General features: G+C 47.4%; 1 protein-coding gene and 1 long non-coding RNA gene across 2 annotated transcripts in view; both read right to left on the reverse strand.

Moving 5' to 3' along the window:
• Window positions 1-7,186, reverse strand: part of NANOS2 (nanos C2HC-type zinc finger 2) — a 136,303-nt gene extending 129,117 nt beyond the window's left edge. The window contains exon 1 of the mRNA XM_083516041.1: window positions 3,768-7,186. Within this exon, the coding sequence (XP_083372167.1) occupies window positions 5,432-5,968 (537 nt within the window). The 5' untranslated portion in view covers window positions 5,969-7,186 and the 3' untranslated portion in view covers window positions 3,768-5,431. The remainder of the gene's footprint in view (window positions 1-3,767) is intronic.
• The window catches only part of LOC310712747, a 410,683-nt gene that overhangs the window by 14,193 nt on the left and 384,093 nt on the right, over window positions 1-12,397 (reverse strand). The gene's annotated exons all lie outside the window — the stretch shown is intronic.

Genomic DNA, 12,397 nt, shown 5'->3' on the forward strand with positions numbered 1-12,397 from the left:
CTCTTCTCTGCGCTGGGCAGTTTCGCCTTCAAGGCGAAGTTGCAGTTTGGGCCTCTTCAGGAGCTGAGCTTGCTAGATCAACACAGCCCCCATGTTCAGCTCGCTGCAAAAGGGATTCCAGCTGTGTTTTGCAAACTCCACTGGAATAGCACTGCTAACCAGGGGGAAGCATCTGCAGGGCTGTAATCCGTTGAAAAATAGCCACATGCACAAGAGGTACTTCCTTGTGGCTTGGGGCTGGGCGTCCATCATGCCCATTTTGCAATCTGCTGCAAGGAACACTTAAGGCAACTGGTGCTTTCTGCAGCGGCTGCACCTATATGTGCACGGGAGAGGTGCTTTTTTGGGGCGGTCAGCGTTGCTGGAGTTCTGCCAAGGCTCACACCCCAGAAGGCGGCCCCACTGCCAGCCTCTGAAACACCCCCCCCCCCGATCTTCCTCCTCTCCCTTCTTACCTCTAGGCTCCTGTAGAAAACCTGTATGCTTGCAAAAAGCTTACAGGGACACTACCGTATTTTTCGCTCTATAACACGCACCAGACCATAACACGCACCTAGTTTTTAGAGGAGGAAAACAAACAAAAAATTTCTAAACGAAATAGTGGATATATGATTTTTGTGGTTCATGCTGTGGCCACAGACATGTGATCTGACAGTGAGTTTGGAGTAGCCCAATGCAAAAATCCTGAGGATCCATGTGGATCCATGCTTTGTAACCACGGAGGAGGGAAGGAAGGGGAACCATGGATCCTCTGCTCACAACTGCAGCAGATCCCCCCCGCCACCTGCCACCCGCAGGCATTCGCTCCATAACACGCACAGACATTTCCCCTTACTTTCTTTCTAGGAGGAAAAAAGTGAGTGTTATGGTGCAAAAAATACGGTATATTGTATCCGATCCCTACTAAGCATCCCTTCTGATTTCTTCACAGGGAGGGGTTTTCCCCCTCCCTTTATTTATTTTTAATATAAATTTCCAGAAATTCCACATCAAATTCCAATACATTTTTTAAAAAAAATCTTTTATATTATCAACTTCCCATCCCATTTTCCATGATGTTTTTCTTATTCGCACCCCCCTTCCTGCACCTCGTCTTCCCTTTTTTACATCATAATCATAACACAATAGTCCAGGGGTCAGCAAACCTTTTCAGCAGGGGGCCGGTCCACTGTCCCTCTAACCTTGTGGGGGGCCGAACTATTTTGGGGGGGGTGAACAAATTCCTATGCCCCACAAATAACCCAGAGATGCATTTTAAAATGAAAGGACACATTCGACTCTTGTAAAAACACGCTGATTCCCGGACTATCCATGGGCCAGATTGAGAAGGCAATTGGGCCGGATCCGGCCCCTGGGCCTTAGTTTGCCTACCCATGCAATAGTCTCTCATGCTTTCTGTTGCTTGTAGATCAAAAACCACTCACAGATTCTTCCTATTATATTTCTTCAAATAATCCACAAAGGGTTCAAAAGCCTTCAAAAAAAAACCCCAGTCTCCATTAGATTCTCTTATTCTAGCTGTTAGCTTTGCTGATTTGACATGGTCCATAACTTTGCTTATCCATTCTTCCTTTTGCTGGCAGGTTCCATCACGACGAGAATTCACTCATCCCTGTTTCCTTGAAGGGTCCTTTAGATGTTTTCCCTTTGGTCCTTTGCCCAGCCCACACTTTTCAGCGTTTCCCTATCTCTTTCCTAACTGCTGGAAGTCGCTTCTAAAGAAGTGCCTTGATTGTGCTAAGAGTGACAAATGGCTCCAATTCAACGTAACTGTGCAAATCTTAATTCCCGGTTTGTACCTGAATCCCACCTGCTGAGCACTAGTGATGTGGAGCCACCTAAAGAACGTAAGATGAGCCCTGGATCATGCCCAAATCCCTTCTTATCTAGCACTCTCCTTTTCTCAAGTTGGCCAACCGGATGCCCACTTCTGTCCACCTTCTAGATGCCCTTTCCTCATCCTCAGGACTTGGGTGAAACACTGCATGAACCCAAGGCGAACGGCCAAGCCAGCCAGCTTGGGCCTGTCTAAGATGTGAGTGTGCACCTTCTGCTCCTAGCTTGCCTTCCCCTTTTAGAGCCTGGGGTTCCAGCCTCCGTTTGGGCGATGACCATTCTCTGAAGGACCTTGTTCCATTTGCTTTTTCCACTTTATCATCAAAAGTGGGTCTGAGAGGCCGGATTGTGGGGGGGGGGGGAGCCCTTTCCACTGACCCTTGTTTCCCATTGCCCATTTCTAGAGATCAGGGCTTTCTGTTGGAGACGGTGCAAACCAGCCGTCTCCACTAAAGATACAAAATTCCTCTTTTCTGCCAGTTGCTCTGAGGGGGGGTAAAAACAGAGCGAATGGCAGCCATAACAAACCTCGCAACAGACAAAAAAAGGCCTTGTTTATATTCCAGCATGGAGACTCTTGAGAGTCCCATGGACTGCAAGAAGATCAAACCTCTCCATTCTGAAGGAAATCAGCCCTGAGTGCTCACTGGAAGGACAGATCCTGAAGCTGAGGCTCCAATACTTTGGCCACCTCACGAGAAGAGAAGACTCCCTGGAAAAGGCCCTGATGTTGGGAAAGATGGAGGGCACAAGGAGAAGGGGATGGCAGAGGATGAGATGGTTGGAAAGTGTTCTCGAAGCTGCCAACTTGAGTTTGACCAAACTGTGGGAGGCAGTGGAAGACAGGAGTGCCTGGCGTGCTCTGGTCCAGGGGGTCACGAAAAGTCGGACACAACTAAACAACAACAATATTCCAGCATCCTATCGCTTCTCACATCGACGAGGGGAATGGATGCTTCCGGAACAGGTGTGGGGAAACTTTGGCCCCTTCCAGGTGTTGCTGAAACTACAACGCCCATCATCCTTGCTCGTTGGCCATGCTAGCTAGAGACTGATAGCGAGTTGCAGTTCAGTGTCTGGTGGCGCAAAAGTTATCCTTTTGCAGAACCTCAACCCTCCCTGTGTGAACAGAGGAATAGTCGTGCTGGTTTAGGAGAACATCCTTTTCCCCACAGGGTTGCCACGTTCAGTGTTTACATCCACATCCTTCCATCCTTGTTTCAGACATCGTGATGCATCGGTATACAGTCATACCTTGGGCTACAGGCGCTTTGGGTTGCGAGATTTTGGGTTGCGCACCGCGCCGAACCTGGAAGTACCGGAACGGGTTACTTCTGGGTTTGGGGCGCATGCGCAGAGGCGCCGAATCGCGACCCACGCGTGCACAGACGCGGCGCTGCGGATTGCGAACGCTGTGGGTTGCGAACGTGCTTCCCGCACGGATCACGTTCGCAACCTGAGCATCCACTGTATCACGATGTTTAGCTAGTGATATATCGTGATGTTGAAAACCAGTTATCGAGGTGATAGGGAGCTTTGGTGCAAAAACTAGAATGGGGTGGGCTACCTGCTTTGCAAAGGTTCATCTGTTATGTTCTGGGTTCTGTGTGGTATTCTTTTTAACATGAAAGGGGAGAGTTCCCATTCCTTAATCCTCCAGTTTGAGGCCACACAAAGTGTTTTCCTCACTTTGATTAATCATGATCAGGACTTTGTGCATTCTGCTGTGTAGGGTGGTGGTGGAAAAACATCTACATCCGGGGGGGAAATGCATCTACCCCCCACCCCACAGGGACGCGGGTGGCGCTGTGGGTTAAACCACAGAGCCTAGGACTTGCTGATCAGAAGGTCAGCGGTTCGAATCCCTGCGACGGGGTGAGCTCCCGTTGCTCGGTCCCTGCTCCTGCCAACCTAGCAGTTCCAAAGCACACCAAAGTGCAAGTAGATAAATAGGTACCACTCCTGCGGGAAGGTAAACGGCATTTCCGTGCGCTGCTCTGGTTCGCCAGAAGTGGCTTAGTCCTGCTGGCCACATGACCCGGAAGCTGTACGCTGGCTCCCTTGGCCAATAAACGAGATGAGCGCCGCAACCCCAGAGTGGGTCACGACTGGACCTAATGGTCAGGGGTCCCTTTACCTTTACCCCCCCCCAAAAAAAAGAGGGGGTGAATGTGATTTGCGAATGCCAAGTGCATCTGTAATACAAAATCCCTTTCACTTAATTTTAACAGTGTCCGCAGATGTCAGGGTGCAAAACCCAGCCCTATATAGGGAGGTTTGAGAAGGGTGGGAAATTCTGTGAATTTCATGAATTCTGTGAAAGGGAAGGGAGTACACGTTTTTGTTCTCCCCAACCTTAAAAAGAAGAAGTTTCTACTCCTCACGGTGGCTTAAAAGTGTACAATTAATGCCTATTGAGATCTGAGAAGACAAAATGGAGACCAAGTAGGAGTTTTCCCTGGTTAGTGGATATGAGGCATTCATGTCTTGCACGGTCCACACATGATAAGTGGAAGCATTATTTTTTTTTGCAGAGTTAAGGAAATATAGATCCCAGATTTCGGAATTTACTCGGGTTGCAGAAGTTTCCAAAGCATGTTAGAAGATTCAGCTGCAATTATTTAAGGAGTCCCCATTTTCAACTGATGATCTTCTCAAAAAGTCTTGCTATCTAACCCAGTTAGATTCCATGTTTGTGCACAGATATATTTTATTAACAAAATACCTAGAGATTTATGCACAGACCTAGATATATTTACAAGGCAGTATGCCCCATTGGCCTAAGCAAGACCTACTACCAAGTACTGTAAACTTTCCAAGTTACGGTCAGGCTGTTGTTGCCTGAACTCTTGCAGGGAAACGCTTGAAGAAAATTCAACAGTTTGATGCAAGAACAAAACTGAGAAAGGCAATGATTTGATGCAAGAACAATAAAAACTTGTTTATTAAACAGTCTCAAACGTCACCGGAACAAAACATAATAAACTTCTGCAGTGCAAACACCACCACCCACATGAACAAATATAGATATAAATACTTTTCTTTTTAAAATATATATAAAAATATTTCTTTTCAAAGCATATAAACTTTTCTCACATATACAAAACACACATGATATAAGAAACAAAATGGCAACTTTTGGGATTTGTTTTAGGATTCTCGGAGGGGGAAATAGCTGCTTCCATCATGCAACAAGTGGCCCTGAAAAGATTTAAGACAATTGCAGAAATTTAAAAAAGCAAGAGACAAAAGTGTTATAAACTCACAGATTTTGGGAAACAAACTAGGCTGATTTCCGTTCTTCAAACTGAAAAGCAGGGTGCATTTTCATGATATCCCGTATGTGTCTTTTAAAAAAGATCCCTTGTTGCAGCATCCGTCATCTTCCTGGTGTAGAAAGCAAATAATACAAAAACGTCTTGATTTAAATGTATTTTGAAAGGGGAGGTTGGGTAGGGGCAAACGAAGTTGGCTTTTTTGGAGTTGCCGGTATCAAAAATGTTGCTTGGAGACGTGTTCTGTCTTATCTCTGGTTCTTAATTACAGTAGTTGTGGGTTGGTGGTTCTTCGTTCCTGGGCAGGGAGGTCCCTCGCTTCATCTCTTGACCTTGCGCCCGGCCGAGTTGCGTCCGCACTTGCGATACAGCGACTGCTTCTCCTGGTTGAGCGGGCAGTATTTGAGCGTGTGGGCCTTGCCGGCTGTGGCGCCGCAGAGCGGGCAGGTGTAGTTGCGAAGGATGGGGCAGGCCACCACCCCGTCGGCCCGTTTCAGCGGGTGGGAAGTGTAGACGTTCTTGGACTCTCCGTTGTGCTTGCAAAAGTTGCAGATCATCCCCTTGGCGGCTTGCTGGGGGGGCTGCGACGCCTCGCCGTTCGCTCCACCCTCCGAGCTGCTGCTCCCGCTGCTGATGGCCCACTGAGCCAGGACCCCCAAGGGGTCTTCAAGGGGTCCCATTGGCACATCACTGCAGTCAAGGGGACCCCAGACCGGAAAACCAGCCTGCCCCTTCTTCCGGTCCTCAATGATCTCCAGGATGACCTTCGACAGGTTGAGATAGTCTTTAAATCTGTCGAAATACTGGCCCCCGGTCAAGGCAGGGGGATAAGAGGGAATCGAGAAGGATGAAAGCATGGCCAATGCTACACAGAGGCACACAGCTCTCTTAAGTGATGTGGGACTGATACTCAAAACGCTGTTTAGACAATGTTAATATCGGGGAGGTGGAGTTTGCAATTTAAAGGGCCAGGGGTATGAAAATATTCATCCCCACCTCCCCACACGTCCCCGCCATGTCCTGAATTTAACCTTTATACGTCTAGACATGCAAGGTTTTCTGCAAAGAACTCATGACTTGACCAAGCACACACACACACACACAGAGAGAGAGAATTGCCCTATGTTTTAGGCACAAAATTCGCCTGAAAACGTCCAGAGCTGGTTCTGCAAGCACAACTGAAAGCTCCTTTTGTGCCATGGGGCACCCTAGACTCAGCCACATTCCCCTCTCGGATAAAAGGCCGGTTTTAGGGAAACCAAGTGGCGCTTCTTGCAGAAAGACTTTGGAAACCTTCCTGCAAAACAAGGGAATTGGTAAAGAAAAAAAGGAACGTTGAAAGGGAACGCCAAGAGGGTGAAATCTCTCCAGGATGATTAGGGGGTTATTCAAAACTATAATAATAGAAGCAGAGCTAGGTATATATACCAGACGTTTACTACAAGGGAAAGAAGATGTTGACATGGTTAACTAGCAAGAGTCAAAGCAGCTACGAGAAGCAACAAGGCTTCCTTCGGAAAACGGAAGGCTTGCTGAAATTAGGACAAATAGGAACCTAAAAATCTGGCCAAAGAAATGTTAGCAGACCGTAAAGGGCGTGAAAAATGAAAACAATCGAGGGACACATCGTTAAAATGTTAACACCAACATGTTCAAAAGTCTTTAAATGCCTCAGAAGTAGGGAAACAGCTTGACTGTTAGGATGAGTGGAGACTTAAAGGTGTGCTAAAGTAGAAGGAGATGGCAGAAACGGAGGATCCTTTGCCTTTTGTCTTTTGGCAGAAAACGTAGATGAGATCCCTGTGCCTGAACTGACTTTTCAAAGAGGGGAGTCTGAAGAACGAGGGAAATACTGGTGGCAAGAGATGAAATTCTAGGCCGCAATTACAAATTAAAAAGGGAGCCAAGCACCAGGACTAGGCTGTATCCTGCCCCCTCCAATTCGTCAAAGAAATCAAATGCCAAATTGCTGGCGTACAAAAATATGTAACCTGTCCTAAGACTGACCTCTGCTCCGGAGGACTAGAAAGTGACCATGGGGGTGGGGAGGGATCCAGGGAGATCCAGTTAGCCGAAGGTGCATTACATTTGTAAACGGGTGGAAAGCGTCATGAAGAATAAGATCACGAAGAAAACGAAGAATTTGCTGGAGAAGAATCAGCGTGGCTTCTGCAAAGGCAAGTCCTGTCTCACCTTTTGAATGCTAGGACGCGGGTGGCGCTGTGGGTTAAACAACAGAGCCTAGGACTTGCCGATCAGAAGGTTGGCGGTTCGAATCCCCACGACGGGGTGAGCTCCCATTGCTTGGTCCCTGCTCCTGCCAACCTAGCACGCCAAAAAGTGCAAGTAGATAAATAGGTACCACTCTGGCAGGAAGGTAAATCCCCATGACGGGGTGAGCTCCCATTGCTCGGTCCCTGCTCCTGCCAACCTAGCAGTTTGAAAGCACGTCAAAGTGCAAGTAGAAAAATAGGTACCACTCTGGCAGGAAGGTAAATCCCCATGACGGGGTGAGCTCCCATTGCTCGGTCCCTGCTCCTGCCAACCTAGCAGTTTGAAAGCACACCAGTGCAAGTAGATAAATAGGTACCGCTCCGGCGGGAAGGTAAACGGCGTTTCCGTGCGCTGCTCTGGTTCGCCAGAAGTGGCTTAGTCATGCTGGCCACATGACCCGGAAGCTGTACACCGGCTCCCTCGGCCAGTAAAGCAAGATGAGCACCGCAACCCCAGAGTCGGCCACGACTGGACCTAATGGTCAGGGGTCCCTTTACCTCTACCTTTAAGGGGAGCTGGCTTCAGGCACCAGGCCGCTGGCAGACCAACTCTGTGTTACATCTGCAAACATGACGTGAACGCTGGCAACATCAACTCCACCATGTGGGAATCTTTTGCAGACGACCACAGTGCCTGGAAACAGACAGGTTGTGCATCCATAGCAGTGACCGGAGGAGGAATGACCGCTGGGAGGAGCGCAAAGAGTCAAAACGCCATGGAGCATCTTCAGCAGCACAAACAGATGCCTTCTTCTGCCCCGGCTGCAACGAAACATGTCTCTCCTGTATCGGTCTCTACAGCCATAGCTGGTGCTGCAACCTTCCAGCGGTTTGACCTCAACCCCAAAGGCGCACTCCTCTATTTCCTCCCCGAGACAGTCAAACTTCTTTGAAGTCTCTCAGCCCCACTCACCTCAGAGAGTGTTTGTTGTGGGGGAGGAAGGGAAAGGAGATTGTTAGCCACTTTGAGACTCCTTCAGGTAGTGATAAAGCGGGATATCAAATCCAAACTCTTCTTCTTCTTCTCAGCTAAAGCATCCCTGACAGTTGGCCGTCCAACCTGTGCTTAGAAACCTCTAAGGAATGAGAGATCATCACCTCTCATGGGAGTCTGTTCCACTGCCGAACAGCTCTTACTGTCAGAAAGTTTTCCCAAATGTGTATTCGGGATCTCATTTCTTGCCATTTGAAGCCGTTTGCCAGGGTCCTCTTGTTTGGAGCAGCGGAAAGCAAAACTTGTTCCGCTTTCCGAGTGACAGTCCTTCAGATATTGGAAGATGGCTACCTTGCTTAATTATTTCATGGAATTCAAAAACAAAACAAAACAAAAACCTCAAGGCAGTTTACAAAAAAAGATAAAACCAGAAAAAGCATTTTTCTCCACCCCACAATAGTTTAGAAAGACCTGCATTGGCTCCCAGTATGTTTCCAAGCACAATTCAAAGTGTTGGTGCTGACCTTTAAAACCCTAAACTGCCTCAAAGGCCCAGTATACCTGAAGGAGCGTCTCCACCTCCATCATTCTGCCCGGACGCTGAGGTCCAGCTCCGAGGGCCTTCTGGCAGCTCCCTCCCTGCGAGAAGCCAAGTTACAGGGAACCAGGCAGAGGGCCTTCTCGGTGGTGGCACCCGCCCTGTGGAACACCCTCCCACCAGATGTCAAAGAGAAAAACAACTACAAGAGTTTAAGAAAACACCTGAAGGCAGCCCTGTTTAGGGAAGCTTTTAATGTTTAACAGGTTATTGTGTTTTAATATTTTGTTGGGAGCCACCCAGAGTGGCTGGGGAAATAATATACAGTGGTACCTCGGGTTACAGATGCTTCAGGTTACAGACTCCACTAACTCAGAAATAGTACCTCAGGTTAAGAACTTTACCTCAGGATGTGAACAGAAATCGCACGGTGGCGGCAGTGGGAGGCCCCATTAGCTAAAGTGGTACCATTGGTTAAGAATAGTTTCAGGTTAAGAACGGACCTCCAGAACAAATTAAGTTCTTAAGGCTGGCTTAATTAGCAATTAACACTTTTAATTGGCTTTTAACACTTGCTGGGTGCAGAGGCTGGGAATGTCTGCAACACAGCTTAGCACGCCAAGCCTTGATTAAATTCCGACACTTGCAGGATCCAGGCGTCTGGCATCCACAAACTAACAACTTCCATTACAGTAAGCCCACAATTTGCATGCATTTAACTCGCCTGCATTCAGCTTTAGGCGCTTGGCAAAAAAAATATATCAAATTACCGTCTTTTTCGCTCTATAACACGCACCCGACCATAACACACACGTAGTTTTTAGAGGAGGAAAATCCGTAGGCATGCCACCTGTAGGCATTCCCTCCATAACACGCGCAGACATTTCCCCTTACTTTCTAGGAGGAAAAAAGTGAGTGTTATGGTGCAAAAAATACGGTAAATTAAAGGGGGCAGACCTCCCTCCAGGAAGAAAGACTTTGGCAATCCCACCCAGCATTGAACTCAGTGCATTTTGACTATATGCGATTTTGGCTTTAGGAACCATCCTTAGACTGTAACCCCCACGCTGGAGGTGCAAAAAGGACACAGGGTCCTGCTTTCATATGTGGTGGAATTGTGTGGTTATCCGTGAAGTTTGGAACAACATCTACGGTGAAATCAAGAAATTACAGTGGTGCCCCGCAAGACGAATGCCTCGCAAGACGGAAAACTCGTTAGACGAAAGGGTTTTCCGTTTTGGAGTTGCTTCGCAAAACGAATCTCCTATGGGCTTGCTTCGCAAGACGAAAAGGTCTTGCGAGTTCCTGCGGGGTTTTTTTCCTCCCCCCCCCTTTTCCTAAGCCGCTAAGCCGCTTATCAGCTGATCCGATCAGCAGATAAGCCGCTAATAGCGCTAATCCTCTAATCCGTCAATGGGCTTGCTTCGCAAGACAAAAAAACCGCTAGACTAAGAGAATCACAGAACGGATTCTTTCCGTCTTGCGAGGCACCACTGTATTTAAATTTACATTTGAAAAAAGACCAGAGACCTTCCTATTAGGTATACTACCAATAGAATTTTTCAAAAAGTATAAGACCATTGTTTATGTATGCCAGCGGTCAGCAAACTTTTTCAGCAGGGGGCCGGTCCACTGTCCCTCAGACCTTGTGGGGGGCCGGACTATATTTGGGGGGTGGGGGGAATGAACGAATCCCTATGCCCCACAAATAACCCAGAGATGCATTTTAAATAAAAGCACACATTCTACTCATGTAAAAACACGCTGATTTCCAGACCATCCATAGGCCAGATTGAGAAGGCGACTGGGCCGGATCCGGCCCCCGGGCTTTAGTTTGCTCACCTATGATGTTTGCAATCAAGGCAGCTAGAATAATAGTGGCAAGAAACTGGGAAAATGAAGCACTACCAATGATTACAGAGTGGAAGACCCTCATGATAGAATACCTGCAACTAGCAAAACTGATTGGAATTGTCTCAAACCAGAAAGTGTATGGAGAATGGAAGATATTTAAGGAACATCTAAAATTGTATTGTACAAACAACAATATACTTGCAGAACTAGCTTGATACTTGCAAGCAAAAAGTGTATTAGATATCTTATCGGACTATACAAAAACAGTATGAAATAATATAAATCTGTGCGAAAAAACATAGACAATATAAGCAGCATAATGAGAATGATTGGTTTTACATTCACAACTTTTTATTTAATTGTAATACACTGTATTTTCTTTTCTTCTTTTCTTCCCCTCCCCTTTCTTTCTTCGCTTCCACTTTGTATGACTCGTTATCTATGTATTTTATGTAGTTTATGTGTTAAACTAATAAAGATTATATTTAGGAAATAAGACTGTAACCCCCATGTAATACCTAAAAGGTAAAGGTAAAGGGACCCCTGATCGTTAGGTCCAGTCGTGGCCGACTCTGGGGTTGCGGCCCTCATCTCGCTTTACTGGACGAGGGAGCCGGCGTACAGCTTCTGGGTCATGTAGCCAGCATGACTAAGCCGCTTCTGGCGAACCAGAGCAGCGCACGGAAATTCCGTTTACCTTCCCGCCAGAGTGGTACCTATTTATCTACTTGCACTTTGATGTGCTTTCGAACTGCTAGGTTGGCAGGAGCAGGGACCGAGCAACGGGAGCTCATCCCGTCACGGGGATTTGAACCGCCGACCTTCTGATTGGCAAGTCCTAGGCTCTGTGGTTTAACCCACAGCGCCACCCGCGTCCCTCATGTAATACCTACTGAATACAAATCAATGGCCCTGATCCAGCAGCCAGATTCTTTGGATACTCTTCTGACAAAACACTGAACCTGGCAGAAGAGTGGTTGCAACCTGCGCCATCCATTGAAAGCCCCTGGCTTCCCTCCCTATTCCTCTCTCTCTCTCTCTCTTTTGCATTTAATTATATTTCTCGATACTTGTCAAAAGATATACAAAAGTTCATACCCAATACAAAGTATCCTTTTTTTATAATACACTGAAATAAAAGGGATGTCTAATCTGAAAAGGGAATTTGTCTATAATCCTCTTTTAAAGCCGACTAGCTTGGTGCCCTGTTGCACGCCACCCAAATTTTGAGATTCCAGGGGTGAGGAACCTTGGGGCGCTCCAGATGTTACTGAACTACAGCTCCCATCAGCCCCTGCAAGAAAGGCCCAGGACTAGGAACGAAGGGCGCTGCAGAGGAAGTACAGTGGTACCTCGGGTTACAGACGCTTCAGGTTACAGACGCTTCAGGTTACAGACGCTTCAGGTTACAGACTCCGCTAATCCAGAAATAGGAAATATAATGGGGTGGGGGGCGGCACACAAGGCAGACTGGGCTGTTGCCAGGCAGGAAAGGAGGGGGGGAGATGCTCAGTCAGTAGGCTTTTAGGGACAGGCCGGTCCCATTGAAGATGTCCTGCCTGCATACACACACACACACACACACATTTATATACAGTGGTACCTCGAGTTACAGACGCTTCAGGTTACAGACTCCGCTAACCCAGAAATAGTACCTCAGGTTAAGAACTTTGCTTCAGGATGAGAA

The sequence above is a fragment of the Podarcis liolepis genome, assembly GCF_965112155.1.
Source record: "Podarcis liolepis genome assembly, chromosome: 7".
NCBI classification, from domain to species: domain Eukaryota; kingdom Metazoa; phylum Chordata; class Lepidosauria; order Squamata; family Lacertidae; genus Podarcis; species Podarcis liolepis.